Raw genomic sequence first — 25,743 nt, 5'->3', positions numbered from 1 at the left:
ATTAAAAATAAAAAACTGAAATACCTTTTCACATACTGTAAGTATTCAGAACCTTTGCTATGAGATTTGATATTGAGCACAGGTGCATCCTGTTTCCATTGATCATCCTTGAGATGTTTCTACCACCTGTGGTAAATTCAATTGATTGGACATGATTTGGAAAGGCACACACCTGTCTATATAAAGGTCCCACAGTTGACAGTGCATGTCAGAGCAAAAACCAAGCCATGAGGTCGAAGGAATTGTCCGACGAGGTCCGAGACAGGATTGTGTCGAGGCACAGATCTGGGGAAGGGTACCAAAACATGTCTGCAGCATTGAAGGTCCCCAAGAACACAGTGGCCTCCGTCATTCTTAAATGGAAGAAGTTTGGGACCACCAAGACTCATCCTAGAGCTGGCAGTCCAGCCAAACTGTGCAATTGGGGGAGAAGGGCCTTGGTCAGTGAGGTAACCAAGAACCTGATGGTCACTCTGACAGAGTTCCAGAGTTCCTCTGTGGAGATGGGAGAACTTTCCAGAGGGACAACCATCTCTGCAGCCCTCCACCAATCAGGCCTTTATGGTAGAGTGGCCAGACGGAAACCACTCCTCAGTAAAAAACACAGGACAGCCCGCTTGGAGTTTGCCAAAGGGCATCTAAAGGACTCTCAGACCATGAGAAACAAGATTCTCTGATCTGATGAAACCAACATTGAACTCTTTGACCTGAATGCCAAGCGTCACCTGGCACCATCCCTACGGTGAAGCATGGTGGTGGCAGCATCATGCTGGGGGGGATGTTTTTCAGCGGCAGGGACTGGGAGGAGAGTCAGGATCAAAGGAAAGATGAGTGGAGTAAAGTACAGAGAGATCCTTGATGGAAACCTGCTCCAGAACACTCAGGAACTTCGACTGGGGCGAAGGTTCACCTTCCAACACGACAATGACCCTAAGCACACAGCCAAGACAACACCGGAGTGGCTTCGGGACAAGTCTCTGAATGTCCTTGAGTGGCCCAGCCAGAGCCCAGACTTGAACCCGATCGAATATCTCTGGAGAGACCTGAAAATAGCTGTGCAGCGACACTCCCCATCCAACCTGACAGAGCTCATTTTCTGTTTCCATCCTGCCGCATGTAGCCAACAGTATTACTCTGTCATTGTCATAGAGATTGTTCTGAGGACGTCATCCAGTCTCCATTACATATCATATTTCCCCTAAATTTCACAGAATGAAATCAACTGTGTTCAAATGAGCTAATTAGATGTAGACACATTGAAGGAGTGAATGAGATGATCACACTTCCTTGTAGCCTATGCGTCTGTGTACAGTGGAGTATGAGTGGTCTGATAACTTCGAGTGATTGGGAGGGATGTACTGTGATGTGTGTGATGGGAATGGCCCGGTACAGGATCTGCTGTAGCAGAGTGAGGGATGAAGGAGAACGAGGGGGGAGTGGGGGTGACGGTAACGTTCATTACACGCTCTGCTGCTCACACACAACGGCGTCTCAGACACAGAGCCATCACTCACACACGTCCCCACAGGGGGAGCCGGGACACAGACGATCACATCCACACGTAGGCTACAAACACATGCACTCACGTACACACACACATGCACATGTCAGTACACACACACACACACACACACACACACACACGCACATTTACAGACACACACATACACGGCAGGACCTTCAAGAGGCTCCAGTCCTTACTTTCTCTACTCCTAAGGGATTCCTCAGATAATTCAAGCAAATAAAATTTTCTTTATTGCATTTCATAGCTCAATTATCTCAACGGCTAGAAGTTTGCACTGGACCTCTTAAGATTATTCAGAGTAGTTCTACATATTATAAAACAGGGAATTTTTCTGTGTGGTTCTATCAAAATGATGCAAAATTGAATACTATTAAAAAAAATATATTTAACATTTTTATTTCACCTTTATTTAACCAGGTAGGCCAGTTGAGAACAAGTTCTCATTTACAACCTGGCCAAGATAAAGCAAAGCAGTGCGACAAAAACAACAACACAGAGTTACACATAAACAAACGTACAGCCAATAACACAAAATAAAATAAAAATAGAAAGATCTATGTACAGTGTGTGTAAATGTAGAAGTATAGGGAGGTAGGCAAGAAATAGGCCATAGAGGCGAAAATAATTAGAATTTAGCATTAATACTGGAGTGATATATGTGCAGATGATGATGTGCAAGTAGAGATACTGGGGTGCAAAAGCAAGAAGGTAAGTAATAATATGGGGATGAGGTAGTTGGGTGTGCTATTTCCAGATTGGCTGTGTACAGGTACAGTGTTCGGTAAGCTGCTCTGATAGCTGATTCTTAAAGTTAGAGAGGGAGATATAAGACTTCAGTTTCAGTGATTTTTGCAATTCGTTCCAGTCATTGGCAGCAGAGAACTGTAAGGAAAGGCGGCCAAAGCAAGTGTTAGCTTTGGGGATGACCAGTGAAATATAGTCTGACTGAGCGATGGTAGGCACCAGCAGGCTCGTAAGCATTCATTCAAACAGCACTTTCGTGCGTTTTGCCAGCAGCTCTGCTGTTTATGACTTCAAACCTATCAACTCCCGAGATTAGGCTGGTGTAACCGATGTGAAATGGCTAGCTAGTTAGCAGGGTGCGCGCTAATAGCGTTTCAAACGTCACTCGCTCTGAGACTTGGAGTAGTTGTTCCCCTTGCTCTGCATGGGTAACGCTGCTTCGAGGGTGGCCGTTGTCGATGTGTTCCTCGTTCGAGCCCAGGTAGGAGCGAGGAGAGGGACGGAAGCTATACTGTTACACTGGCAATACTAAAGTGCCTATAAGAACATCCAGTAGTCAAAGGTATATGAAATACAAATGGTATAGAGAGAAATAGTCCTATAATTCCTATAATAACTACAACCTAAAACTTCTTACCTGGGAATATTGAAGACTCATGTTAAAAGGAACCACCAGCTTTCATATGTTCTCATGTTCTGAGCAAGGAACTTAAACGTTAGCTTTCTTACATGGCACATATTGCACTTTTACTTTCTTCTCCAACACTTTGTTTTTGCATTATTTAAACCAAATTGAACATGTTTCATTATTTATATGAGGCTAAATTGATTTTATTGATGTATTATATTAAGTTAAAATAAGTGTTCATTCAGTATTGTTGTAATTGTCATTATTACAAATACATTTTTAAAAATCGTCCGATTAATCGCTATCGGCTTTTTTTGGTCCTCCAATAATCGGTATCGGTATCGGCGTTGAAAAATCATAATCGGTTGACCTCTGGCATGAACCCAAGGCTTTTGGTTTCATGAATGTTAATAAACATTAACATGAAACCATAAATATCTCTTACCAACTCATAAACACTTAATGAATTGCAATTAGATTTGAGCTCAATATTATAACCCCCCTATTGTCATCATCAAAATATGTCCATAAATATCGAGAGCTTTAAAATAACACAATATGACCTGGTTCATAAGAACTTACAGAGACAAAATAAGAGAAGGGACAAGAGCACCGACCGCTCTATAATCCATAACCATTGCCTGAATTACACCATACCCTAAATGGCTTGGAGGTTATCACTATCACTGACCATTTCAGAACTATTGACCGGGGTGCAGTGAATTTGGTCCCCTTCCATCACTGTGTGACTCCATCCCATTACCCCAGATTCAGTTCAAGGGACTTGACAAACGAGTGTCCATGTCTCCGTGACTCTCTGAACCAATCACAGTGGCCACTCAGATGCAATCACGGGCAGCTAATATTGCACCTAGACTCATCATCATTAATTACCGGCCCTCTATCAATAACTAATTATCCTAGCTGTCTCAGTGCATGATGGGAAACGGAAGATAGTCTTATTGCATGGGATTTATGTATTACAATCAAGGAACTATAGTGGCATAACCTATAGTATGTTGTTACATATGACCACTATTCATTTTCTACTTTATATAGGGGTTTATGGTGCAATTGAAGACACTTAAGATTATTTCGCCATAGTTAATCTGGTATAGCCAGTATATAATAACCTGGTGGTCACATTGCTTAACAGTAAAGCATGCTTACAGTCCACATAGCACTCTACTGTATTAGCACTACGGCGTGTGTTTGTACACAGTTCATGCATTAGCTCCAGTAGCCAGCCTCGTTCTATGGCCTGTGGTTTGGCAGAGATCATCACTGCATTAATGTGTTTCCCATGAGAGGATACAGCTGTCCTTGAGTAAGGCACTTAACCACTACTGCCTCAGTAAACACTCAGCTATGCAAAGGCTAATAAGTAAAATGGCCCTCATGGTTTGCCCTAGCATAAAGGTGTAATTTAGGCAAGAAAATAATATCAGTGTTTCAATACATGTCATATAGCATATAGAATTTGTTTTAGAAAGGAGATAGCTAAGAATGTGAAAGGGAGTAGGGTAGAGTTGAGAAGAACCAATATGGCATGTGAAGAGAAGAGTAGTTCTACTGTATAACAAAAAACACTAGTCAGAGATAACATGCATTCTTAGGCTCCCTCTATAAATCATAGACAAAAACATACAAGATAAAGCTATTTCTTCATTATGGCAGAATATAATGTATTCTCTTATGATGAAGAAATAGCTCTATCTTGCATGTTTTTGACTATGATTCATAGAGAAAATCTAAGAATGCATGTTATCTCTGACTAGTGTTTTTGTTATAGAATAGAACTACTCATATTGACAATACATAGATTCCTATATAGATTCCTCTGTGCTGAACGGTCATAAACTGAACAGAATCCGAGATAAATGAGATCATATTCCAAAAGTAGCCGTAATGGCCCTCCATCACTCTGAGACATTGGCCACTGCCTTTAAAAGAACATAGCACCTTGGAAACGTTGAGGTCAATTATCCGCAGTAAGCCCCAGCGCCTCAGAGTACAGATTATTTCACAGACGACTTCTGGGAAAGATAATCAATGTTCCTAGCTGTCAACCTGAGCAATCTCGATCGCAGGCTTTAAGGACCAGAATAACCTCAGCTTTAGAGACCGGCTGCACATCCCTGAAACAGTTATGATTTGATTATTTAACCTAATCCTGCCCAGTTTTATCATATCAATGAGACGGCCTTGCAGTTCATTCCCAGTATGTTAAGCAAGTATTATCCAGAGACATGGAAATCGTCATATCTCTTACTGAGATCACACACAAAGACAAGGGAAAGCTCACATCTACACATTAAAGTGAATCTATGAAAGTGAAAAGACATTGACTTCCATTGAAATCCATGATAAAATAATACTTTGTCCCTATTGCCAAATCCCAGTCAGATAACACAGAAAAAAGTATATATGTTGTGTTGTAAGCAAACAAATAAAACTGTTCACTAAGACCTTATTTCCATTCGATGAAATCCAGATAAATTGAGGGCTGTGAAAGAAGACGATTAGCTGACCCCACAGCTGTGAACATCGGATAAACAAAATCAAGTCTCCAAGGATTTGGGGGAAACCTCGTTGGCGTGCAACAGCCTGTCTTAATTCCATTTAAATCCTCTACATCCGCACTCAAACCATAATCAATGCCACAGAAAAGTAAGTATCAAAATGACAGGGGGAGTGTAGACACGGAGAGGTACTAGAACTATAGCCATAGGCAAGGGAAGAGAGGATTAAAGTTGTTGTATTACACTTAGAAATATGAGAAACATGTGTAAAATGTGAAGCCACAGGATTTGGAAACCTAGTATGTTGGAGCTTAATCTCACCTCGTGTTGTATAAGGCAACGAGTTACAACGCTCCACTAGATACTTGACCTTACAATACCTTTACATTGACAATGCTATGCCGCAGTATAAAACCAGCATCACACTGCTGTCACCTAAACCAAAATTATACTGTCTGCATTTGGCTACATTGGTGAGCATTTCAGACTGTTTTTTATATCACTGCATATTGAAAGTGCCTTTCTTGCTGAAATATCCTTTCAGATAGGCCTAAAACTAATAACGCCAGGACAGCGGAGTCACGACGCCAGGACAGCGGAGTCAATCACCACCTTCCGGAGACACCTGAAACCCCACCTCTTTAAGGAATACCTAGGATAGGATAAAGTAATCCTTCTGACCCCCCCCCCTTAAAAGATTTAGATGCACTATTGTAAAGTGGCTGTTCCACTGGATGTCATAAGGTGAATGCACCAATTTGTAAGTCGCTCTGGATAAGAGCGTCTGCTAAATGACTTAAATGTAATGTAAATGTAAATGTAATAAAAAGTACAATAACACAATGTCATACAATGTCTATATTTCATCAGGGAGTTAGCAAAAAAAAAGTGTCCTCTCCGCTCTCTCGTCATACCCCACACAGCCATTACAATCCATTTAGCCTCTCCTCACTATCAGTAATGGCTTTTACTATCACAGCTCAGCCTTTTATTGCTCTGAATTTATTTCTCGGATTAAAAAAACAACTACAAAAAAAAACCTAGCCTAGCTACTACTCTGGTAATTCATAGCACCATTTTCTTTGGCCAATGAAGCAAACCCCTACGTAAATCTACTATTAGACATGAATGTATGGCCCAGAGCGGGTATCATAAGACTTCCATTCAAACAACCTCTGGACACTCAACTCAACACTCAACTTCCCCCGAGACAACAGCCTTCAAGGACAGAGCTAGAAGACACATCATGCCCACTGCATTAATTATTCACTGCATAAAGGTCTTGTCGGGAGCAGATAAATGTGTCTTTTAAAATTCCTCTGCGCTCTCCACTGCAATTTGGTTGGGGAAAAGAGCACTGTTGCCTGAGAGTTATCATCCACTTTATCTCCCAAATGCCTGTCCCCAAAAACAAGCGCAATCCACTAAATTGAATGTGTAAAATGCGGGGTTTTCACTGAGGGTGATCACATTAGTTTGAATAGAAGACAACAGAGAGTGCTTGAAAAGTGTGTGTGTGTGTGTGTGTGTGTGTGTGTGTGTGTGTGTGTGTGTGTGTGTGTGTGTGTGTGTGTGTGTGTGTGTGTGTGTGTGTGTGTGCTTGCATGTGTGTGTGAGTGAGTGTGTGTGAACATCAAAGCATCTCTTCCACATCACATGCTCTCATGTTGAATGCAATGTCTACACCACTTACGGTCCCCCATGGATTACAGAGCACTACAAAGAAATGCAGTTTACTAGAACTGACAACAATGACATTATTACAGCTATTTGGTGATAAGCACCATTGCGATATCCTCTGTGACCCCCGTGGTTTCTTTCCCCTGGTAATCAGGAGTAGTGACAGAGCCGAGCCAGCGGGCAACTCCAGGCCATTTCCTCATCGTGCCTGGGAACAAAACAAACATCTCTCTCGACCAGCTGATCCTGTCCTCTACATAATAGACTTCACTCACGTCTCTCCCACTTAATTTCACCTCCCTTCCCAAAACACAGAAGCCCCTTGGCACTAGGGTGTACGAGGCTAAATCTCTTGTCATTGACATCACTTTGTTGATTATGATTAGCATTTTGCAGCAGACATCCATTGTCAGATTCTCTAGCTATTAGCCTTGAGGTAATGCTCTGTGAATCCTTTCTCAGACTCGTGCACTGCCATACGGAGTACTTTGAAGTCGTATTAAGTGACTTTATGAGAAGTCCTCGACTTCCAAGACAGACCAATAAAATCCAGCTAAAATGAGTGATGTATTTGGCCCTTTGCTATTCCAGGACTGTGACTGGCATTTAATTGGATGTCCGTCCTGCAAAGCTCTCTGCTATAGTTTGAACAGCTGTATGTCAGCCCATTGTTTATTAAAGTGATCCAACCCCCTTGGATAGCGTAGAGTAAATCTCTAAGTATAGTGTCTGTACAGGCGCCTTCTCTTGTACTTCCTTGTCTGGCAGGAACAATAAATCAAATCACATTTTATTTGTCACATGCTTCGTCAACAACCGGTGTGGACTAACAGCGAAATGATTACGGGGCATTCCCAACAATGCAGAGTGAAAGAAAATCGAGAATTAATAGAAAAGTAATAATAGATACACAATGAGTAACGATAACTTGTTGTACTGGTTGTGCAGGGGTACGAGGTCATTGAGGTAGATATGTACATATAACTAGTAATAAAGTGACAGATAATAAACAGTAGCAGCAGTGTATGTTTTATTTATCTTTATTCAACTAGGCAAGTCAGTTAAGAACAAATTCTTATTTTCAATGACGGCCTAGGAACAGTGGGTTAACTTGCCTTGTTCAGGGGCAGAACGACAGATTTTTACCTTGTCAGCTCGGGGATTTGATCTTGCAACCTTTTGGTTGCTAGTCCAACGCTCTAACCACTAGACTACCTGCCGCCCCAAATGTATGCGATGAGTACAAAAAGTTTGTGTGAAAAGGTTCAATGCAAAAAGTGCATCCCCCAAAACACTCCCCTAATCTGTCCCTAATTTGTTGTTCGCTGTCATGCTACAGTACTTTCCTGTGTCTAACTCTAATTAACACACCGACTCCCTCACACACAGCATGATGACGTCCAGCAGTTAAATGTGAGAGTAGTTTTTAAGTCCATATAAACTTGTCATGAAAATGTCTGCTTTGTGTATAAATAAAAGAAAACACTATGTCCCAGTTTTAACACTGAAGTGAATAGTCAGCGAAGCCATTTCCTTCTCTTAGTGGACGTGTTAAAAAGTCTTGGGAGTGAGGTAAAAACTGAAAAAAACGCTCCAGTCAATTCTGAATTGGCCCGCTCAGCAGTTCAAACCACACGGAGACATTACTGGAATTGTACAGAACTGTGAAATAAATGTCCCCACTTTGAACCATATGAAAAAAAAAAAATTCTAATCCATTTTTCACTTGAGTGCAGATCTGCTGATAGCTTCCTTTTTGGAGACGGACTGTTCCTCAAGAAAAAAAGACCTCATACCACCGTTTAAAAGTAAGGGGACATATTGCACTGAGAATGAGTAGGTATGTGTGAAACCTTCATTTTGCTAGTGAGGGAACATGAATCAAATAAAACGTGTTATCATAGACTGCAGTGCAGGTAAGGGAAGTCTTCTGAGCTTCCTTTTAATTAACCACAAAAAGGTTAAACAAATTCAGGAGAATTTCAGGAGAGATTAAGAAAAGTTTGATTAAATTGGAGCAAATGCTCTTCTTGATACATTATCAGTGTTTTTGCTCTCTGAGGGTATGGTATTTTAGAGCATGTTTCAAATTATGAACCAATACCTAGCAGTATACTGGCCTATAGCCAAGTAAAACTCAACTCCACAAAGTACTTCACATCCACGGAGTTGTGCGGCGACTAGTGTGGGCTGACTAGAGCTCCGACATTGTTCCTTTTAATTGCGGGCTATTCTGTGGTTGCTGAAATTCATAGCTTTTTGATAAAAACAACATTTTATGTGACGCTGGAGCTCCAGTTCTCCCACGCTAGTCGCCTCTCAACTATGTTGATGTGAAGTACATCGTGGAGTTGAGTTTTACTTGGCTAACTGGCCTACCGTTATGTTACGAGCATGCTGTTGCTGTCATCTGCTGGTCACACATGGAACTGCATAAACCATCCTCCCTCGCGTAATGATGTTTCCAGTGAACTATCAATTATGTCACTATAAAGCAGGGTTTCCTAAACTCGGCCCTCAGGACTCCAAGGGGTGCACGTTTTGGTTTTTGCTCTGGCACTACAAAGCGGATTCAAATGGTCAACTAATCATCAAGCTTTGATCATTTGAATCAGCTGTGTGGTGTAAGGGCAATAAACAAAATGTGCACCCCTTGATTTGGGAAACCCTGCTATGAAGAATATTCCTACTCTTATAGCAAATAACTTTGTGACAATGCATTTCAGCATCACACATTAAGGGGGGGCGACAGATTCATTCATGTAGATCTTCTATGGTTAAATAGTAAGGTGTATTATAAGGTACAGTATGAGGTAATATATAATAATCTTTTAATTGAACCTGCTAGACATTTCTGGGCTACCAGTCTGCTAGACATTGCCACTGAAATATGGTGTTCTATTATAAATAGATTATACAGACGTTGAGTGAATTATAGATGAAAATGTATAATTTTGAAGAAAGTTGTGCAATAACTGACGGGACTAGAAAGAAGACTGCACAATCCATATCACTTCATTGGCAACACTCACTTTAGTCACTTGAAACTTCTAAGGACTCTTAGGGGCGGGTTTGCGGACACAGATTGAGCCTAATCCTAGTCTAAATTGCACTTTTAAACTGGACTAACTGAAATTGCATTTCTCAGACATGGTTTAAAATAGTCTCAGATTTGCCCTAGTCTTGACTTTAAAAGTCTGGTTTTGAGAAGGACGATTAGAGTTAATCTAGATCTACACTGAACAAAAATATAAACGCAATATGTAAAATGTTGGTCACATGTTTCATGAGCTGAAATAAAATATCCCAGAAATGTTACATACACACAAAAAGCTTATTTCTCTCAAATATTGTGCACAAATTAGTTTACATCCCTTTTAGTGAGCATTTCTTCTTTGCCAAGATAATCCATCCACCTGACAGGTGCGGCATATCTGTCACACCCTGGCCTCTGTTATATTGATTTTCTTTATTAGTTTAGTTAGGTCAGGGTGTGACATGGGGGATGTTTGTGTGTTTTGTCTAGTTTAGGGTGTGTGTATTGTTTAGGGGTTTTTGTAGTAGGTATGGGGTAGTGTTCAGTGTAGGTGTTTAGGAAAGTCTATGGTTGCCTGATTTGGTTCTCAATCAGAGACAGCTGTTTATTGTTGTCTCTGATTGGGAGCCATATTTTAGGCTTTAGGTGTTTGTGAGTAATTGTCTATGTTGAACGTTTGTAGCTTGTGTATGCACTTACGTTTGTAGCTTCACGGTCGTTTGTTGTTTTGTTTTGTAAAAGTGTTCGTTTCGTGTTTCGTCATCTTTAATAAAAGAAGATGTCTTCATATCCCGCTGCACCTTGGTCCGCTTATTATGACGATCGTGACAGAATTACCCACCAACAAAGGATCAAGCAGCGGTGTAACGGGAGAAAGCAACAGGACCCACCTACACAGGATTTCTGGACATGGGAGGAAATACTGGACGGTAAAGGGCCATGGGCTCAACATGGAGAATATCGCCGCCCTCGTGAAGAGCTGGAGGCAGCTAAAGCCGAGAGGCGGCGGTATGAGGAGGCAGCATGGAAACAGGAGAAGGATCTGGGCTACACTACGTGGGAAGAGATCGACAGATGGGCGATCGACCCTAAGAGAGTGCCGGAGCCCGCCTGGGATTCTCTGGCGCAGTGCGAGGAGGGATACCGGCGAATGGAGGCAGCACGGCGAAACGGTAGGAAGCCCGAGAGACATCCCAAAAAAATTCTTGGGGAGGGGCATTTGGAGCAGTCGGCGAAGTTGAGGGGTGAGTCTGAGATTGTCGAGGATTTATTGGACAGATTGGAGGAGAGTGAACGAAGGGGAGATGAGACATTCGAGGAGTTGTTGATGAAATTGGAGGAGAGTGAAGAGAGAGAGCTGTTGATTTGGCAGAGTATGCATGGCATTCTCCCTGAGGAGCGTGTTAGCTGTCCGATGCCACCTGTGTCAGTTCCTCGTACTCAGCCTGAAACTTGTGTTAAAGTTCCGGAAGATTTGATGCCGGCTATACACACCAGGTCTCCAGTACATCTTTACAACCCGGTGTGTCCTGTTCCTGCTTCTTGCACTCATCCTGAGATGCGTGTCCCCAGCCCGGTAACACCAGTTCCGGCACCACGCACGAAGCCTCCTGTGCGTCTCCAGAGTCCTGTGTGTCCTGTTGCTGCTCCCCGCACTAGTCCTGAGATGCGTGTCTCCAGCCCGGTACCACCAGTACCGGCACCACGCACTAGGCCTAATGTGCGTCTCCAGGGTCCAGTATGCCCTGTTCCTTCTCCCCGCACTAGCCTTCAGGTGCGTGTCTCCAGTCCGGTACCACCAGTTCCGGCACCACGCACCAAGCCTCATGTGCTTCTCCAGAGCCCTGTACGCACTGATCCTTCTCCCCGCACTCGCCCTGAGGTGCGTGCCCTCAGCCCGGTACCACCAGTCCCGGTACCACGCACCAGTCCTATAGTGCGCCTCGAGAACTCAGTATGCCCTGTTCCTGCTCCCCGCACTAGCCTTGAGGTGCGTGTCTCCAGTCCGGTACCACCAGTTCCGGCACCACGCACCAGGCCTACAGTGCGTCTCAGCCGGCCAGAGTCTGCCGTCTGCCCAACGGCGCCTGAACTGCCCGTCTGCCCAACGGCGCCTGAACTGCCCGTCTGCCCAACGGCGCCTGAACTGCCCGTCTGCCCAACGGCGCCTGAACTGCCCGTCTGCCCAACGCCGTCTGACCTGTCCGTCTGCCAAGCGCCGCATGAACTGCCCGTCTGTACTGAGCTTTCAAAGCCGCCCGTCTGTACTGAGCCTGCAAAGCCGTCCGTCTGCCATGAGCCTTCAGAGCCGTCCGACAGACAGGAGCCGCTAGAGCCTTCCGCCAGACAGGAGCCGCTAGAGCCTTCCGCCAGACAGGAGCAGCCAAAGCCTTCCGCCAGACAGGATATGCCAGAGCCACCAGTCAGCCAGGATCCGCCAGAGCCGCCAGTCAGCCAGGATCCGCCAGAGCCGCCAGTCAGCCAGGATCCGCCAGAGCCGCCAGTCAGCCAGGATCCGCCAGAGCCGCCAGTCAGCCAGGATCCGCCAGTCAGCCAGGATCCGCCAGAGCCGCCAGTCAGCCAGGATCCGCCAGAGCCAGCCAGCCAGGATCCGCCAGAGCCAGCCAGCCAGGATCCGCCAGAGCCGTCAGTCAGCCAGGATCCGCCAGAGCCAGCCAGCCAGGATCCGCCAGAGCCGTCAGTCAGCCAGGATCCGCCAGAGCCACCTACCAGTCATGAGCTGCCCTCCAGTCATGAGCTGCCCTCCAGTCATGAGCTGCCCCACAGTCATGAGCTGCCCCACAGTCATGAGCTGCCCCACAGTCATGAGCTGCCCCACAGTCATGAGCTGCCCCACAGTCCGGAGCTGCCCCTCAGTCCGGAGCTGCCCCTCAGTCCGGAGCTGCCCCTCAGTCCGGAGCTGCCCCTCAGTCCGGAGCTGCCCCTCAGTCCGGAGCTGCCCCTCCGTCCAGTGGCGCCCTCTGGGATGGTATTCAGTCCGGGACTCGCCGTTCCAAAGGCGCCACCAAAGCGGTTAGTGACTATGGTGGAGGGGGGTCCACGTCCCGCACCCGAGCCGCCACCATAGGAAGGCCCACCCGGACCCTCCCTTTCTGTATCAGGTTTTGCGGCCGGAGTCCGCACCTTTGGGGGGGGGGGGGTACTGTCACACCCTGGCCTCTGTTATATTGATTTTCTTTATTAGTTTAGTTAGGTCAGGGTGTGACATGGGGGATGTTTGTGTGTTTTGTCTAGTTTAGGGTGTGTGTATTGTTTAGGGGGTTTTGTAGTAGGTATGGGGTAGTGTTCAGTGTAGGTGTTTAGGAAAGTCTATGGTTGCCTGATTTGGTTCTCAATCAGAGACAGCTGTTTATTGTTGTCTCTGATTGGGAGCCATATTTAAGGCAGCCATAGGCTTTAGGTGTTTGTGGGTAATTGTCTATGTTGAACGTTTGTAGCTTGTGTATGCACTTACGTTTGTAGCTTCACGGTCATTTGTTGTTTTGTTTTGTAAAAGTGTTCGTTTCGTGTTTCGTCATCTTTAATAAAAGAAGATGTCTTCATATCCCGCTGCACCTTGGTCCGCTTATTATGACGATCGTGACAATATCAAGAAGTTGACAATAAAGGGCCACTCTAAAATGTGCAGTTTTGTCACACAACATAATGCCACAGATGTCTCAAGTTGAGGGAGAGTGCAATTGGCATGCTGACTACAGGAATGTCCACCAGAGCTGTTGCCAGAGTATTGCATGTTAATTTCTCTAACATAAGCCACCTCCAACGTCGTTTTAGAGAATTTGGCAGTACATCCAACCGGCCTCACAACCGTAGACAATGTGTATGGCGTCATGTGGGCGAGCAGTTTGCTGATGTCAACATTGTGAACAGAGTGCCCCATGGTGGAGGTGGGGTTACGGTATGGGCAAGCATAAGCTACGGACAACGAACACAATTGCATTTTATCGATGGCAATTCGAATGCCCAGAGATACTGTGCCGAAATCCTGAGGCCCATTGTTGTGCCATTCATCTGCCCAGGTACCCTAGTGGTTAGAGCATTGGGCCAGTAACCAAAAAGGTTGCTAGATCGAATCCCCGAGCTGACAAGGTAAAAATCTGTCGTTCTGCCCCTGAACAAGGCAGTTAACCCACTGTTCCTAGGCCGTCATTGTAAATAATAATTTGTTCTTAACTGACTTGCCTAGTTGAATACAGATGAAAAGGTTTCAGCATGATAATGCACATGTGGCAAGGATCTGTACACAATTCCTGGAAGCTGAAAATGTCCCAGTTCTTTCATGGCCTTCATACTCACCAGGCATGTCACCGACTGAGCATTTTTGGGATGCTCTGAACAAACGTGTACGACAGCGTGTTCCAGTTCCCAGCAACATCACACAGCCATTGAAGACTAGTGGGACAACATTCCACAGGCCACAATCAACAGCCTGATCAACTCTATTTGAAGGAGATGTGTCGTGATGCATGAGGTAAATGGTGGTCACAACAGATACTGACTGGTTTTCTGACCCACTCCCCTACTTTTTTAATAAAAGGTATCTGTGACCAACAGATGCATATCTGTATTCCCAATCATGTGACATCCATAGATTATGGCTTAACGAATTCATTTCAGTTGACTGATTTCCTTATATGAACTGTAACTCAGTCAAATCTTAGAAATTGTTGCATGTTGCGTTTATATTTTTGTTCAGTTTAAGTGAAGGCTTAAATGAAACCTTGCCAGAGGCAGATTTAACTTCAGATTAAATGGATTTTGGTCCCCAGGTTGACCTTGGCAATAGAGGAAAATGGATTAGCTGGACTATTTCAACGATGATCAAAGAGCACCACCAAGGCCAGACAGAATGGCGGTTATAGACAGGAGCAACCCACTGAATGATTTTGATTAAATCCATTTCCGTGACCATTTCTGTATGTACAAAGAAAATGCAGCTGACATTTGTTTGCTTGAGCCGAGGCTTTCATCTGAATCTCTACGGGGAAGTCCCATCCCTCCTTTCCTACAAGTACTGATCACCTTGAGGTTTTTGGCATCTGGAACCTTCCATTGTGAAACAGAAAATGTGTGGTGTAAGTGAACCGACTCTATGCAGAATAGTCCAAAGTCTGCAACGCTATATGTGAACTAAAAGACAATAACATCAAGTTCCCTGATGCTGCTGCCCAAGCAAACTACAAGGTATAAATGGATGTCACATTCCCATCAAGTGTCCCTCTACAGCAGATGCTGAGGAGTACGGGAATCTTAAAAACTGGTTCTCAATAAATGTACAAAGTGTGTGCACTTCCAATCCAATTTGCAGTTCTCAAACATTGTTGCACGTTGAAAAGGTGCATCTAATGACTCAAGGATCCTCTTTGTATGCTCAGCTTGAAGGAGGACAACAGAGTTGAATCATACTTGGCGACAGTGGGTATGCACAAACCAACTTCTTGTTCACCCCCTATCTTCACACAAAAGGACCTGAGCAACAACAGTACATCCAAGCTCATATGCACGCCAGAGACGTAGCGGAGCGCATGTTTGGTGTATGGAAGAGTCGTTTCCAGTGTCTCAGAAACACATTTGCGCTTTCAACAAAGACACTGCATTGTCATAATTGCAACAGCAGTGCTTCACAATTACCTCAAACATGGCTGCCCAGATCCTCGCATTGAAGATGAGGATGACCCAGATGTTCCAATAGTTGAGGCAGACAATAACAGAAATGGACAAGCCTGCAGAGATGATTTTGCTATGCAGCACTTCTCACAACAAAGATAGCTCGTGACTGAAGCAAACAACACCCATGTATTGGTAACAAAAGGGTTTTTAAGTCACAAATGGAAATGTCGGGACACCCAACTGGTGCTGATTCAAGAATAACATTGGTACTGCTGCTGCTTCATGTTTCTTTCCTCCTCCTTCACAGCCAACTCAACATGAAGGATTTGTATCTTCATATCATGCTCTTTTAAATACATTAGTTTGAGCTCATGAAATTCCATGGGCAGTTTCTCATGCATGCACAGCCTCTTTGTCTTTGTCCTCCGGCCCGGATTAGTGACACACTCTTCCCTCCTGGCTGCTGCAGATGTAGCGAGCAGACCATCACGTAAGACAAGTCCCCTCCAAGCTATGGTAATCTGCCTCTAGAAAATGATTACATTGCTGCATTAGAGAACATTTCAAGAGTTGAGTTCCTTACATTATTTTTATTATGGGAGTGCAAGAGATGACTGACAACATTTCATATTCCCTGCAGTCCAGGGATGGCACATGCTGAATGAATGTGTCCTACCAAATGAGGATTGGAACGGTCCCCCATCTTAACTGTCCAAATGGTCAACATCGGGGATACCTTCTCGGGGTTGCTGGCTATTAATGATCCCCGTTCAGCAAGTAGCTCACCTCATCGGTCGCTGGTCTTACCAGTCTTGAAACGCTCCCTAAGAGCAACAGCATGTCTTCTTTAAGTTGATTTTTATATTTTTCCACGGGACCTTAGAAGGACAAGACAATATAGAAATGATGTTAGTAATTATGTATGGTATTGTTTGTGTTACATTTCTGTCACAGAAATACATTTAGGCCCCACTATGTTGTGTTACACAAGAAGCGGGCCAACAATAAATACAGTATTTTACCTGAAGTGGTTGTAGCGTCCTTTTGTGAAACTTTTTTCATTTGAGTTGAATTCATTACAAATGGTAGTCCAGGCATTTATTTTTTTGTTTTCTGTTGATGAATCATGCTGTTTGTTCTAGATAACCTCTTGAAGCAAGTTTTTCGTCAAAGTCATTGAAATTCTTTGAATGTTTTCTTTTACCTCCATTCATTGTTTTGTTTAGTTGACTTGCTCCAATTCCACACAATGCTTATTTATGTATTAGTGTCCCATCCCTGGTTTTTGAAGCATCCTCAGGTCAGCATCAAGTGCACATCGTTAATCTAATCAGGCTTCACAAAGATTAACTGGTTAGTCCTTAATTATCGTAGTCTGGGACGCCCTCGTCTAGAACTAATTCATCTGAAGTTAAGCAAAGTCTAATGAAGCCATTTTTAAAATCTGGATTTATTTAAGTAGAATTAGCCTAGTCCTGATTTAAATTAAACTCTGTCCGCAAAACCGTCTCATAGTGCACAGGGAATGCAAAAAAATCATTACTCTGGACCCACAGAAAGTAGCATTATGCCCATAGACCAACACAAGTTGTCAACACTTTCAAAACCATTTCTAAACAGATTTTTCCATCAATGTAAACACTCTGCTGAGACGTCACAAATTGCAGGTGGTAAAGAATTTAAGAAACCACTGAAGACCAGTCTTAAAAAAACTGGGCCTCCACTCTCCACTCTTCAAACTCCTGCCGTTTTAGAGAGCATTCCCCATTGAAAGTGTCTGATGTTGTGGTTTCAAGTCAAACAAATTTTCTGCTAATTCTATATTCCATATTATATTACAATAATCTCTAGCGTTACACCATTTAATTCACTTACTGTTTATTAAAACATTGTAGACACTTCGGTTTCATTTTGATAGGCCTACCACACTGGACACAAACTGGTTGAATCAACATTGTTTCCACGTAATTTGAAATCTATGTGACGACGTGAATCAACGTGGAAAACTGATTTGATTTGAAAAAAGTAATCAACGTAAGGACATTTCGTCTTTTTTTACACAACTTTTATTAACCAATGTGACATTTTTTGTTGAATTCATGTTAGTTGACAACTCAACTAAATGTTCATCAAAACTAGACATTGAACTGGCCCGCCAGACAGCATATGACAACAAAATTGCAGGAAATTAGCTTTAAAATTATGTTGAAATGCAGGAAGTTAGCTGTTTTCCTTAATGCGGTAGTCCAGCCCAGAGCAGGATGGCGCCGACAGAGATGGTCGCCTGGCTTCGCGTTCTAAGGAAACTATGCAGTATTTTGTTTTTTATGTATTATTTCTTACACTGTTACCCCAGGAAATCTTAAGTCTTATTACATACAGCCGGGAAGAACTATTGGATATAAGAGCAATGTCAACTTACCAACATTACGACCAGGAATACGACTTTCCCCAAACGGATTATCCGTTTGGACCACCACCCAGGACAATGGATCGGATCCCAGTAGGCGACCCAAAACAACGGCGCCACAGAAGGGGCAGACGGAGCGGTCTTCTGGTCAGGCTCCGTTTACGGGCACATCGCTTACCCCTTCCGAGTATACTACTCGCCAATGTCCAGTCTCTTGACAACAAGGTTGACGAAATTCAAGCAAGGGTTGCCTTCCAGAGAGACATCAAAGATTGTAACATTCTCTGTTTCACGGAAAAATGGCTCACTCGGGATACCTTATCAGAGTCGGTATACAGCCACCCGATTTCTTCACGCATTGCGCCGACAGAAACAAATATCTCTCTGGTAAGAAGAAGGGCGGGGGTGTATGCCTTATGATTAACGAGTCGTGGTGTGATCATAACAACATACAGGAACTCAAGTCCTTTTGTTCACCTGACCTAGAATTCCTTACAATCAAATGCCGACCGCATTATCTACCAAAAGAATTGTCTTCGATTATAATCCCAGCTGTGTATACGCCCCCCCCCCCAAGCAGACACCTCGACGGTCCTGAAATAACTTAATTGGACTCTATGTAAACTGGAAACCACATATACTGAGGCTGCATTTATTGTAGCTGGGGATTTTAACAAGGCTAATCTGAAAACAAGGCTCCCTAAATTTTATCAGCATATCGAATGCGCGACCCGGGCTGACAAAATTCTGGATCATTGCTATTCGAACTTCCGCGACGGATACAAAGCCCTCCCTCGCCCTCCTCTCGGCAAATCTAACCATGACTCCATTTTGTTGCTCCCAGCTTATAGACAGAAACTAAGACAGGAAACGCCCGTGCTCAGGTCTGTTCAACGCTAGTCCAACCAATCTGATTCCACGCTTCAAGATTGCTTCGATCACGTGGATTGGTATATGTTCCAACAACATAACGTATACGCTGATTCGGTGAGCGAGTTTATTGGCAAGTGCATCGGTGATGTTGCACCCACGGTGACTATTAAAACCTTCCCCAACCAGAAACCGTGGATTGATGGCAGCATTCACGCAAAACTGAAAGCGCAAACCATTGCTTTTAATCATGGCAAGGCGACCAGAAACATGACTGAACACAAAGTGTAGCTATTCCCTCCACAAGGCAATCAAACAAGCTAAGCGTCAGTATAAAGACAAAGTTCAAAGTATGGATGCCTTGAATGATGCACATTTTTGTTGTGCTAAACCTCATTAGAGATAAGAAATATTTTATGGTATTCACATGGTTGGATTGATGCTTACATAATAGAAAAGCAACCAAAAATATGTATTGGTTCAGATACACAAGTACAATTCAAAAATCACAAACCCCTGAAAATGTTTGTCGATTTGTTTTTCTTCTTCTGAACAGAGGCAATCATTCTTGAGAGCTGAGTGCAAAAGGAACAAACTGGCAGGTGTCCAGCTCCATTTTGTGGCTGAGAAGAGAATCGGTTTCACACAATTTGCCCTGAAATAGGACAAGACAACCACAAAAGAGCACTCTTGCACACTAGGATGATTTCTACACCGTCCAAGGCCTTATGTGATTATTGGAAAAGTTTAACGTCTGTCTCGGAGAGGCTCTTCTTGGTTTCAGTGGGCTTGGGTGTGATAGGTAGGTGTGCTGGGCGATTTTTTTTTTTAAAGGAATTCTTTGTAGCTCTCACAACAGAAGCAGCCAACTCTGAAATGAGAAGGCTGTGATGTCTGCAGGCTTACTGATCAGGTATAGGACTAAACCACCGGCTTCAGTCAATCTCCTGAACAAGGATGAGAATCTATCTACACTGACTTGATCAGGATTAGTTCAAACAGGGTTATAGTGGTGCCTGATGTGAACAAAAGTGCTGAATCTGTAAGACCAATGTTGGCATTGTAATGCTATAGGAGAATTGATCACTCTACATGTGGATAATAGTCATGTCATTCCCTTCTATAAGAGTTAAAGGAGACTCTCAAAACACTTTACTCTTGGTCTGGGTTGTCACGCCCTGACAGTAGAGATCTTTTTACTCTCTATGTTTGGTTGGTCAGGGTGTGACTCGGGTGGGAAACTCTATGTTCTGTGTTTCTATGTTTTGGCCGGGTATGGTTCTCAATCAGGGACAGCTGTCTATCGTTATCTCTGATTGGGAATCATACTTAGGCAGCCTTTTTTCCTTTTGTATTTTGTGGGTAGTTGTCTTTGTTAGTGGCCTGTATAGCCCTAGTAAGCTTCACATTCGTTTTTGGTCGTTCTTGTTTTGTTGGCGACATTTATAATAAAGAAAGATGTGCGCTAACCACGCTGCACCTTGGTCCGGTTATTTCTACGACGACAGCGATCGTGACATGGGTTCCCATAATAAGATAATAAGACTATATTTCATTGCCTTTGGATGGGCAAAACAGATGCCGTTGAATAGATTTCTAGTGAAAAGAGTCCAAATTCAACCCCTGAATATAATCAATAGACAAAACACCTTGGTCTATCTGCTTACAGGTCCTTTGATAATAGAAGCTCCTATTGATAGTCACCCTCTGAGAGAAGAAGATGATGTGTGCTTGAGTGACCTTGGCATGTCCCTGGCTTCCTGTCCCAGTGTTGCCCCTGTCCAATCAGTGTCTCTCAGCCTGAATTGCTGCCAGTCCCTGGGATGGAGGAGTAGCAGACAGACAGACAGACAGACAGACAGACAGACAGACAGACAGACAGACAGACAGACAGACAGACAGACAGACAGACAGACAGACAGACAGACAGACAGACAGACAGACAGACAGACAGACCCCTGGCCTCCTCTCCCCTTGTCCTCACCACAGCACCATGACATTAAAATGACAGAAATGTCACGGATGTCAGTGTGGCATCAGACCACAGAATAACATGGGGATAGACAGGCATGAGGAGAACAGTACAGAACACAGGGAGAAAGTGCAAGAGAGGAGAGTTGATTAGGCCCCAGTGGCAGGTGTCATAGCCCCGCCGTGTGTTCAACACCAGCAAAGGATTAATACACCCTGAATCTCAGGATGCTGAGCCATTTCAATGCCTTTTATGTCAGACAGGATCTGATCACTGTGTCTGCCATGGGATAGGGCCTTCAAATAGATTCAACATATAGATTCAACATATAAATGTTGGATAACAACTGACGTGCTCACCATCAACATAAAGCCTTTATAATACACCCATATGCATAGTGCTTAATTGAGCAGCTCTCAGGTAAAACCTTGGACATTTGATGTCACAATACTTACTTACTCCTCATGCTTCACTGCGTTAGCTATTGAATATGCTGTAGCTAATGCTATGTTGAATATGTTGTAGCTTTAATAACTCTATAAAGATGTTATGTCGTTTTTATTTAATTTAGTGATTGTGTTATCAGCGGACCTGTAGCCTATAACAAACTACAATTCAATATATCAAATATTGATTCTACTTCCAAATAGGCCTAGCCTACATTTGCTCAACAGTTTTAGTAGTTAAATACTACTTACACCCCATCCAATCCACTGACACATTCGCCCAGATGGACCTAATTGAATGCGTTTCTCTCAAGCAGCACAACATCTGTGTTGAATTTGTTGAATCTAATGTCACTCCACTCAACTGCTCAACGCACACAAAAACGCACCAGCCACGAACTCAAGAGCCAGCCAATCTGAAGACAAGCCTAGTAGGCCCTAACAGTGAACTGTCCCAGGAGATTCAGCATTCCTTCTCCATTGGTTTCGGGGAGGAGAGGAACATGGAAGACGAAATTCCCAATTGTTCTGGGTTTAAACTTATACACTGCAATTTCCATCACAAAGGCCCTCGGCACAGTGCAGAGCTGACCTTGAGCCCTTTCAGGGGGAGACTCAGGAAGTGCTTGTGCTGCAGCCAACTCTATTCACACGCTGGCCCGTAGGTCGCTGTCAGGACCTTCCACGGCACAAAGGCTATTGTTATGTTGATCTAATGGCTGTGAAGGGTAATCCAAAAGGCCTTCATTAGAATGAGGATCGGAATTCATAAACATTCAATGAGGGAGGAACATGGAGGCATTGCATGGGAGGGCTGCAGTGAATTATTTGATTGAATAAGCTTGGATCACATGGGGAATGAATGCACAGTCCATCCATCAGTGTGTCATCATGAAGTATCTCACAGTCCTTACAGGAGAAGCTCTGCCCTGCACAGGAGAAGCTCTACCCTGTATGACAGTGTGTGTTGTATTGGGCTATTTTTGCAGGGAAAGACTTTGCTTGAATTCAAAACTTTAACTTTTGAATGAACATGGCCTTGTTTCTATTACAGCATATTGGACGACTGTCATTCATACTCCATTCACCCAGCTCAACGTAAAATCGATAGGTTGAGGCTACAACTTCCCTTGTACCCATCACAAGGTTGCTACAACCTAGCCTATGAATGAAAGCTTATAACGTAGGTGCACATGGAGAGATCATTCTTTGTAATCAAGTTGAGTGACACATTCGATACCGCCTTGCACACTCTTGCCTCCATTTAGCTGATCTAGGGTATAATCATTAGTCCAACAGTTGCAAACGAGAGTTGCTACTGGACAAATTCAGGTATGTTTATCCCTGTTTTGTTCAGTTTGCTTCCGTTTAAGATTTTTTTCCCCCAACAGAATTGGCGCAATGAAACGTTTGACCCAAGTTAAACAATTTAAAGGCAATGCTACCAAATACTAATTGAGTGTATGTAAACTTCTGACCCACTGGGAATGTGATGAAAGAAATAAAAGCTGAAAGAAATAATTCTCTCTACTATTACTCTGACATTTCACATTCTTAAAATAAAGTGGTGATCCTAACTGACCTAAGACAGGGAATTTTTATTAGGATTAAATGTCAGGAATTGTGAAAAACTGAGTTTAAATGTATTTGGCTAAGGTGTATGTAAACTTCCGACTTCAACTGTACATACACACATCAAATAGGCTACCTCACATGTATAAGACCCATATTAAGGGTTACCTCAGTAGTTGGATGAGCAAAAATGTCCTCTTCTTCTCCTTGACTGAATTAATTCTAAATGTATAGTCTGTTGTTGCTATCCCAGTGAGGCAATCCAGGTGTGCATTGGTCAGTCTGTTTCTCTGTTTTTGTTTCACAATGTACATTGTTGAAAATGCTGCTTCACATGAATATGTGCTGACAAAAAAGGATGTCACCTTTTGCACACACTGCTTCAGAAGTAGATATTCTGTGTCTGACACAAGGCTCCAGAAATAGGTAACACCTGATCTTAGTTCACCTTGCAATGTGTCATTTGCCTGCAGCTTCACTATCTCACTTTCTAATCCAGCACGGTCAGGACAGAGGGCTGTGATGACTGGGGTCAGAGATGACACTGGCACATGAAAGGGGTTCTCAATGAAGTTGAAAATCTCCTTGTACTCCATGATACCCTTGAATCTTGACTCAAAGTCCAACTTAAACTCTTCCAACACACGCACAAATGCATCATAGCTAAAATGTTGCCGTATGTCTGGGTTGGATGTGGTGACTGCTCTGAGTTTTGGGAAATGAACAAACTGTCTATCAGGTATGAACAGTGTGGTGATTTTATTTTGAAATGCTGTGACCACACCCAGCATTTTGCCCAGAGTTTTAGCTTTCCCTTGGAACTGGAGATTCCCCATGTTCAAGTGGCAGGTGATGTCAGTTAAAAAAGCCAGCTTTAATATCCACTGTGGATCATCCAGCTCTGGCTCCTCTCTCCCATTGCTTGCAACAAATTCATGGATTTGAGGGAGGAGAGAAATCTTTCCAAACTCTGCCACAAGACAGCCATCTCACCTCATTGTGAAATATCAAGTCGCCGTATTCTGTCGGGTATTCAGTGCCTTCGCAATAATAATGTTCACCACGCGCATGACTTGCTGCATCACATTCTGTAAGTCACAGTCTTTGAGTTTAGTCACAAGTGCTTCCTGATGAATGATACAATGAAATGTAACAAATTCGGGAATATCCTCTCTCTTTCTCATCCGGCCTATGAGTCCCTTCTCCTTCCCTCGAATGTTTGGGGCGCCGTCAGTGCACACAGATGCCAGATTTGACCAGTCAATATAAATATCAGCAAAAAATGTAACAAGGACTTTCAGAAAATCCTCTCCTCATGTTTGTCCTTGCAGGGGCAGTAAACATAAAAGTTCCTCTCTGAACGACTCGTTTTGAGGGAAGCGGACCCAAACACAAAATTGGGCAATGTCACTTACATCAGTGCTTTTATCAAGCGCAATACTAAAACACGGCGCCACGTATATGTCAGTAATTAGTTGCTTACCGATGTCCTCGCCAATGTCTTATATGCGTTAATTTGCTTTAAAATAGCTTCCTTGTTTGTGAAATCAGCATACAATATTTCGGCCAAGAAACATTATTTGACAATCTCCGCATCTGTGAAGGCCTTCGTCTTTCTCGCGAGTATCCAAGCAATCTCATATGTTGCCTCTCGTTTTCTCTGCAACAGTGCTAGATCTGTCCATCATTTGTTGTTGTCCTATGAGCTGTCCTTTGAGTTGCGCTATTTTGTTGTTTCTGAAGTTGCTATGTGGCAGATATGTTTAGTCAAAGTGGGCATGGTGTGACTGGAAATGTTGCTCTAAATTTGCTCGTTTAAAACAATTGACTGCCTTCTGGCAAATAAGACAAAGTGAGATAGTCCCATCATGCAGTACAAAGAAATACTTGTCTTTCCATCTCTTGGAACGTTAGCTCGCTGTAGCTGAGCAGTTGCATTCTATGTTGGTAAATGTTCTATTTCAGCCTTTCTGTTCAACAGCTGCGCTATACTGCCATCTATCTGCTGTCCAGGGAACAATAGATATATTCAATTAAGTGATTCAGGCATACACTAGACACATTGAATTTAAATTGTGTTAGTAAACCAGCTACAATCATGCAGTACAGTGTACAGTCAGCAGCAAGCAGTTTAGCAGTTACCCAGGCGGCAATACATTTATAAAAACAAAAGCTTACCTTGACTTGGAAGAGTTCCAATGTTGGATAGCCATAGCTAAATAGGATCACTTTCTGTTTGAGTAGGCTAAACTAACTAGCTGCATTCTACACTAGCTAAGTAAGTGAAAGTGATATACTACAAAATATAGTTAGCTCACTCTCTCTCTCTCGCTCACTCTCTCTCTTACTTCTCCTTAATATTGGAAGAAATTAATTTGTTCAAAACTGTTCAACTATTGTAATTTCTCTCTTTGAGTCAACTACTCAGCACATTTTTTGCACTGCAGTGCTAGCTAGCTGTAGCTTATGCTTTCACTACTAGATTCACTCTCTGATCCTTTGATTAAGTGGACAACATGTCAGTTCATGCTGTAAAAGCTCTGACAGGTTTGAGGACGTACTCCGGAAGTTGTCATAATTACTATGTAGATCTATGGAAGGGGGTGAGAACCATGAGCCTCCTAGGTTTTGTATTGAAGTCAATGTACCCAGAGGAGGATGGAAACTTGCTGTCCTCCGCCTACACCATGGTGCTACCCTACAGTG

General features: G+C 43.4%; 1 protein-coding gene across 1 annotated transcript in view; it reads right to left on the bottom strand.

Annotated features, from left to right (window-relative positions):
• LOC120047154 (zinc finger protein 385D-like) overlaps positions 1-23,633 on the bottom strand; it is a 94,216-nt gene extending 70,583 nt beyond the window's left edge. Inside the window, exon 1 of the mRNA XM_038992688.1 lies at positions 23,486-23,633. Within this exon, the coding sequence (XP_038848616.1) occupies positions 23,486-23,633 (148 nt within the window). The remainder of the gene's footprint in view (positions 1-23,485) is intronic.
• Between the last annotated feature and the right edge of the window lie 2,110 nt (positions 23,634-25,743).

Source organism: Salvelinus namaycush, chromosome 5 (genome assembly GCF_016432855.1).
Source record: "Salvelinus namaycush isolate Seneca chromosome 5, SaNama_1.0, whole genome shotgun sequence".
Taxonomy (NCBI): Eukaryota; Metazoa; Chordata; class Actinopteri; order Salmoniformes; family Salmonidae; genus Salvelinus; species Salvelinus namaycush.
The sequence above is the reverse complement of the archived record's forward strand: the minus strand, read 5'-3'. Positions and strand labels throughout refer to the sequence as shown.